Source organism: Dioscorea cayenensis, chromosome 3 (genome assembly GCF_009730915.1).
Source record: "Dioscorea cayenensis subsp. rotundata cultivar TDr96_F1 chromosome 3, TDr96_F1_v2_PseudoChromosome.rev07_lg8_w22 25.fasta, whole genome shotgun sequence".
NCBI lineage: Eukaryota > Viridiplantae > Streptophyta > Magnoliopsida > Dioscoreales > Dioscoreaceae > Dioscorea > Dioscorea cayenensis.
The window spans coordinates 15,151,121-15,158,343 of record NC_052473.1 but is presented as its reverse complement, the minus strand read 5'-3'; the positions used below and the strand labels follow the sequence as shown (position 1 = coordinate 15,158,343).

The 7,223-nt window shown below is 35.2% G+C and overlaps 1 protein-coding gene across 1 annotated transcript; it reads right to left on the bottom strand.

Annotated features, from left to right (window-relative positions):
- Positions 1-474: 474 nt before the first annotated feature.
- Positions 475-4,577, bottom strand: LOC120253348. Its single transcript, XM_039261684.1, has 5 exons — positions 4,400-4,577; positions 4,237-4,303; positions 3,756-4,069; positions 1,038-3,703; positions 475-949 (listed from the first exon to the last, which is right to left on the bottom strand). The coding sequence occupies exons 1-4, from the start codon at positions 4,466-4,468 to the stop codon at positions 3,251-3,253; spliced, it is 903 nt and encodes a 300-aa protein (XP_039117618.1). The 5' UTR covers positions 4,469-4,577; the 3' UTR covers positions 475-949; positions 1,038-3,250.
- Between the last annotated feature and the right edge of the window lie 2,646 nt (positions 4,578-7,223).

The window sequence follows — 7,223 nt, the reverse complement described above, 5'->3', positions numbered from 1 at the left end:
GTAATGCAAAAGGTTTCACTAAGTGTTTGATTGCCACTAAAGCAAAAGGAATTCAAACATCTGTGTACCTATATAACTTTGATATTTAAGTAGGCATAGATTTAACAAACTTGATACAAATTCACCAGAAAGAAAGAATCAATGAATATGAAGAGAAATGCTTCTGAAGAGAGTCTGAAAATCCATAGAAATAATAATAATAATAATAATAATAATAATACACTTAAGTGCCCATTGTTGTTCCCCGTGAACTGAAGAAGCTGTGAAAAAGCAAAAAACGCAAGAAAATGAATATTGAAGGACCATCCCTTAGGAGAGTAGAGATGGAAATAAATACCTAAAAGCCAGGAAAGTACATAAAAGAGCGTAAATCAAATAAGAATATCCAAGCAGTTTTTCTAACCATTGATCCATAAAGAGTTCACATTTGTTTCAACACCACGCAAAACAGGAAAAAAACAGCAAACTTAGTCAAACAGAAGAAATAGGTCAGTTTAAAATTTTCCAACTCAATATGCTACAGAAATTACTTTTGAAGGTCAAACAGCAATCTGCATTGAAATAAAACCATACCTAAGTTTAACCCATAGCACTAGTTTCTAAATGGTTTAGTTAATATGACAGCTTTCTAACAGTAGTTCTCTAAACATGGCTCTTCATGATGTTAATTTCATGTCCAGAAGAGTTTGCACAGTATGTACACAGTTACACTTGCACAAGATATATGATTGATAATCATCTCCCCCAAAAGACATAACTTCTTCGGCCTAATCCCCCAAAAAGGTTAAGGCAAAATTAATTCGATGAGAAAATTTCACTGTATGTACCCTTGTTGAATAGCTTACTTGCAGGTGATAGTCTCCAAAATCTTAATCTTCTATGAAGATGATTCCAAATGTGCCAATACTGTCATACCATATTCTTCCAAAACTGTCCCATAAGTTCTGAACTGAAAAGGAAAGAAAAATTTCTCAAAAGATACAAATGAGATAATCCATAAAGCATAGAACGCTCATTTGAGACTAATCAACAATTACCTTTAAGACCAGTAGGTTTCTTTTAACAAAGCCACAGAGTGTGCTCTATGGCTATCTTCCCTATAAGACATTGACAACTACTGAAAATTTAAACAGAAATTAGCCAAATCTGATTTCAAAACCACAAAAGATAACGAAGATGAATCAAAAGGGAAGTCCTTTTCGGAAACTCAAAATATCTATGCCAGTGATAAAGAAAGCTGTCAGCCACCAAGATTTCTTTTCAGAGAAGATAATAGAAGTTAAATACAATAAAACATAGAATGTGAATACCATTTAGACAAGGCATTTATTCCATACAAATTATGGTGATTTCTCTATCAACTGATCTGATATAATCAGACAGCAACAGGACAGTCAAGTAGCATTAAGAATACAATTAAGAATACCTTTTTGGACAAGGCATTTATTCTACAGAAAATGACACAATTTCTCAAACAGCTAGTCTGATATAATTTGAGAGAAACAGGACAGACAATATGGTGCACACACCCGCGCAAACACACATTTTGAGAGCAATAGAAAAAAAAAACTAGAGCGCCAATTTCTCTGATCGCAAGCGTGAAAATTTGAGAGAGAAACCAAAGAGACAAGTGTAATTCTCTTTCTAAACTTTTCTTCCAGTCCTAAACAGACATGCATGGGCTTTTACCCAAAAAATAATATAGAATAAAAACATTACCTGAACAAAACTAAACCAAATTTATTTAGTTCCTAAACAAGATAACAAGCTGACCAATGGTGATTCCCTACTAATTTATTATGAAGGCAATGAAAGCATGAACACCTAACCTTTAAAAAGTCTAGTTGCCTAAAAAAATGATGTGAAAATTATTCACAGGCAACTGATCAATTTCCATCACCTTCCTTCAAACAACAAAAGCAACCTTCGAAGTAAGAGAAAATTTTGCAAGTGGATTAGTTGTATAACCAGAAGGTAGAATGCCTGCGAGATTCTAGCATATAAGACAATTTGGTGCTTTAACCTTAAAATTTCTAGATGTTATTAAATATAGCCAAAAGGAAGACTCTTTTCAGAAGCAGTAGAATTCCAATTCAGACTACAATGTATAACAAAATGATGCTGTAAGAAAAATTTTTAAGAAACAAATTGATAGATAAATCAATTTTTGAGGAAGAATAAATTCTAACTTATAATAGGATTATGGGACAAAGCACACACACATGTGCTCATTTTTTAGCAGTCAGCTTTACTAATTTTATTAAAAGAAATGGTTCTTTAAAAATACTACTTCTGCACTGCCATTGAACAAATGCACACCACTACCACAATGCTTTGTCACTGGTAAGAAGTCAGAGAAGCTATTCCAGATGACTTGATGTCAGATTCAAATCAATTCAACAATTGTAAGATGTTTACTAGCTGATACTAACCAAAATCTTATCAAATGATTTGCAAGACAATTTTTGTTAACATGCAATTTAGCACCATATCAAATATGCTAGTCACTGAAACAATAATAAGGCAGTACCTTGACAAGGAGCAGGACTTGATGTACCATTAAGAACAATTAGTCGCCAATCTAGGTGTCTTTTTCAGGTGAGAAAATATAATCAAATAAGCAAATTTACTCTTCAGATCCCATACTAATCAGATAATGGTGCACAAAGCTGCCTTAAAGACACCAACCCAAAAGATAAACCAAACACATCAAAGCTGAAAGAAATATTTATAACAGTGAAAATAAAGCATGGCAGCAAATTTGTATATGAAACAGGGCAATAGGTGACAAGTACCACAAGTTCATAACTGAGGCAACTCACAAATGCAATGGGCATCCACTGCTACATAAAATACATGATAACAGCATTAATGAGTCAGAGATCAGTTTGTAGAGAGCGGATTAAAAAAAAACCAAAAAATAGTAAAATTAATCACAAAATTATACCATAGCAGGAGAGATCCTTCACTAACCTGAAATCATGAATAAAGAAAACTTAAAAGAGCGCAATCTAAAAAATACATATATACTAGATACTAAATGCACCTGTTTCCTTATATCTGTTCATATCGAAACATCAACATACTATGCATAAGTAGACTCCAAAACATATTCGAGTCCCTGGTAACTGCTTTAAAGTTTTATGCCTATATCCATGCTTTCTTCAGAAGAAAATCAGAACTTGCACAGTGAACAAAAGACCCATGAAAGTCCCCTACATCAACATACAAAAAACAACCACTCCCAATTCTAAGATCTCGAGCCCATACTATAAGAGCGTGACAGTTGGAATGGTAGCAATGGCTTAACTCCACTCATACCCAGCATCTCACCCTCCACAGGACTGTACTGCTTCCTGCACCCTGGGCACCGGCCATCAGCCTCGAGAATTCTCTTGTGACAGAACAGGCACAGCCGAAAACCACAAGAACAGGGTAGAAAGCTGGAGTCTGTTGGATCCAGGTCCTCATAGCAAATAGGACATGATGATGGGGCTGACAGAATGACAGGATGGCTCCAACCTTTGGCTCCAAAATGTCTTTCCATGTTAGCGGGGAAACTCTGCTGCTTGTATAGATTGGGCAGGCTTTGAGGACGAAGCTCATCATCTGGCCTCCAAGCTCTGGGGATTGTCCTAGTTGGTTCAGGGTTCATGGTTCTCTGGGCACCAGAATCATTCACAGGGGCAGGGGGCACCCGAGACTCGACAAAGGGGACCTCTGGTGTCACAACTAGGATGACAACCATCATTAACTTTGTATGCAGACAACGCATCCGCAATCGTTTCCCAATCATCAATTGCTGAATTTTCTTCCCCCCTCGCACCTTCCTCTTCGCCATCACTGGCACTCAGGGAGCATGACCTGGTGCTGCCCCCACTGCTGACGCTATTGTTGGGGCAGCAACCCACTTTCGGAGGTTTCCCCGGTGAGTTCGATGTGGGGCTATGATTGGCAAACACCATATCACTATCATGGAGGCATGACTGCGGCCGAGGCATCGGCACCGGGGGAGATGATGAGGTCGGAGGCGAGGCCATGGGCGTGACCTTACAGCTTTTGCCCTTCACTGAAGATACCCAATCACAATAAACAAAAGCTCCAATTTTTTCAAAAAAAATCAAATCAAAAAAACTACAAACCCTAACAAAACAGAGCACGAAGAACAAATCCAGCATCCCCAACTGATCCAAGATCAAATCAAAACCAAAATCAACAAATTCAATGCGAACAAACCTTGAGAGAGCCATTGCTCGCGCCTGGCATCGAGTTTGCACTGCTTCAGCTTCGCCGATCGGTTGACCTAGAGATCAAACACAAAAACAATCAATAATAGGGCCAAAAAAAAGGCGAAAACGGAGAAGGACAAGGAGGAAAAGCAGAGAGAATTGGTTCAAACCCTGCGCTTCTTGGCGAAATCACGGGCGCTGGCCGAGACGGAGGAATCGTTGGCCATGGCGTCGTGCATCGTTTCTCTTTTTAACAACGAAGGAAGGCGAGAGAGAGAGAGAGAGAGCCCTAGAGCAAGCGATGAAGAGAAAATTTTGGAAGAGAGAGAGCCAACGAAACGGATAACTAGAAACATCTTTCTATTTTCCTTTTTATATATTTGTATATATATTATATAAAATGTGCACATTTTCTAACATTTTTCTTTATATTTTTATAAAAACTATGAAAAATAATAATATTTATTAATAATAATAATAATATAGCGACTTTATCGTGCACGTAATCTTTCCCATGAATATTAACAAACTATTTTCTAAAAGTTAAATAACTTTTTAAAACATTTTAAACCACAATTTTTCATTGCGTGATTTTACATATTTACCCCTCGAAAATCTTTGCTTTTTCATTGGGGAAAAGAAAGATAATATGGCTGAAACTTTGGGCATTTTTTGAAATTAAAAAAAAAACATTTTTTTATATTAAAAAATTTGTTTTTATTTTATGATTTTAGAAAACGCGTTTGGATGAATTGTTTTCAAAGAACAAATCTTGGAAGTAAAAATAAAAAAAAAATGTAAAACCAGAGCAAACTCACGCATGTATTATTTTGTTACATATGTGGTGCATTCATTGAAAACTCGAAAGCTCAAATTCATTAAATGCTAAATTTAACTTGTTTATTAATGATAAAAAAAGGCATTTTTCAAACTCAATTTTTAAGCTTGTAAGATAAATAAATCAAGCTTGCACACCACTAGACTAGCGGGTTAAAGCTTGCGAATGTATTATAGTATCATTGAAAAGATTGTTTATAAGAATCGTTAAGAGGCTCTTTATAGTATTATTTATAAGAATCATTAATAAAATTATTTATGGTATTATTAATAAGCTCATTTATATAAAACATTTATAGAACCGTTTATACTAATATTTAACATGTTAACGGCCTCTTAATCTGCACTTGGTCCCTTATGTATAGTGTTCGTGTGTCTGCTAAGTAGTCTTGTTCGAACCTCAACTCACATAGAGTGAGGACACAAGTGCATTGAGATATTAACTCCGCATCTATATGCATCCCTGACACACGACTTGTCCACATTTCATAAAAATAATAATTATAATATTAACATGTGCATTTATCGGTTCATTAATAATTATGGGTTGCAAAACTATTACATGTATTTTTATAAGTTTAAGCAAAAAGGTAAGATTAATTTATAATTTTTATTAGGGAAATTACAAGAATAAACCTTGTGATTCGATTGATTTGAAAAAAAAAAGCAGATAGAGCTTCTGTTTTTTTGTTAGACATGCGGTTTACTATGTTAACAAATATAGAGGAAAAGCTGTTGACGATTTTATCTCCTTCTCTCATTATGGGGGCATTTTTGTCATTTGATGTAAAATAGTTTAAAAACCAATCAAAACAATGAGCCTCCCCTGTTAACTAACCCTTCACGCCAAACCATTTGCAAACCCTAGTGAGAAAATCTCCAAACCAACTGAACCCTAATCCGTTAAATTTGGTTGGTCAATTAGAGACCAATATGAGACCCGAGTTCTTATTTCATCCTATTGTTTGCTTAATGTCCAAGCTCAATATATAAAAAAACCATCTCAATTCTTGGTCATGATTTTTCTTTCAAGTGTTCTGGTGATGAGCACCATTTTGATTTGGAATGTGGGTTGATTTAGGTTGGGTATGAGCGAAGGTATTGTAATAAGTGTGTTGGAACATTTGAATAGGCAGCAATCCTTTCCCATTGTTAAAGTTATGTTGCTTTTTATTTTTTTTTTTGGTATCCCTTGTAGTTCTGTTTATCTCAAACTATATTTCATTTACATCCTTTATTTGGATGCAAAATTTCTCATTTTGAACAAACAAGAATCCTTTTTCCATGTGGACCATGCCAACATGTTTGAGGGTGGCTTCATCCCAAACGCTTGCAGATAAGCCCCATTGTTTTTAATGGGTTTTTAAAATTATTTTACGTGAAATGGCAAAAATGCTTTCACCACAAGAGAATGAGATATCGTCATGAATTGTTTTTCCTCTATTTGCTAACTTAGTAAACCACATGTATTCTAAAAGGAAGTATGAAGCTCAGAAGCTCTATCATTTTTTCTTTTGCAAATCAGTCAAACCATAAGTTCTATTTTTGTAATTTTTGCCTTTTTATTATATTTAGGTTTAATATTATATTAGAAATAATTCATCTTTTAATAATAATTTATATTATTTATAAAAAAAATAACCAAAATAACAAGCTAAGCCTGAGCTTTAAAATTTCATGAAGTTCAAAATAGGCTCGAGCTCGGCTCAAGCTTGGTTAAAACAATGGCTAGTTGACATTGAACATACCCAAGCTCGGCTCGAACTAGGTTAGGCCGAAAACGACACGTTGGGTGGAAGCTATAGTTCACTGGTCACATCGCTATGTTTTTCTAAATTATTTCTATTAATTTAGAAAAATTAATTGAGCTGGGCAAGCCCAACCCACCAGGTCTAGGTCACCAAAAGTATGACTCAGAATTGACCTATGGAATTAAGTTGTCTATATATCCTCTTGGGTGTGAGAGAAATTAAAGCTTACGTATAGGTTCTCTTACCTTAGATCAAAGTTGTCACCCACTTGACCTATTAATTGGCATCAGGTCCTAGATCTTACTCAAACTTTAGGGCACTTATTGTGCTTATAATGTTATTAGTGAAGAAGAAGTCACAAGCTTCTGTACTTCCCATCTTGCTTTTTGTTACTGAACTTAAGCAT

Coding starts and splice junctions, on each gene's coding strand:
- LOC120253348 (XM_039261684.1), bottom strand. CDS start 4,468: ATGCACGACGCCATGGCCAACGATTCCTCCGTCTCGGCCAGCGCCCGT. Junction 4,304..4,399: donor ATTTCGCCAAGAAGCGCAGG/GTTTGAACCAAT, acceptor TTTGATCTCTAG/GTCAACCGATCGGCGAAGCT. Junction 3,704..3,755: donor ATGCGTTGTCTGCATACAAA/GTTAATGATGGT, acceptor CCCTTTGTCGAG/TCTCGGGTGCCCCCTGCCCC.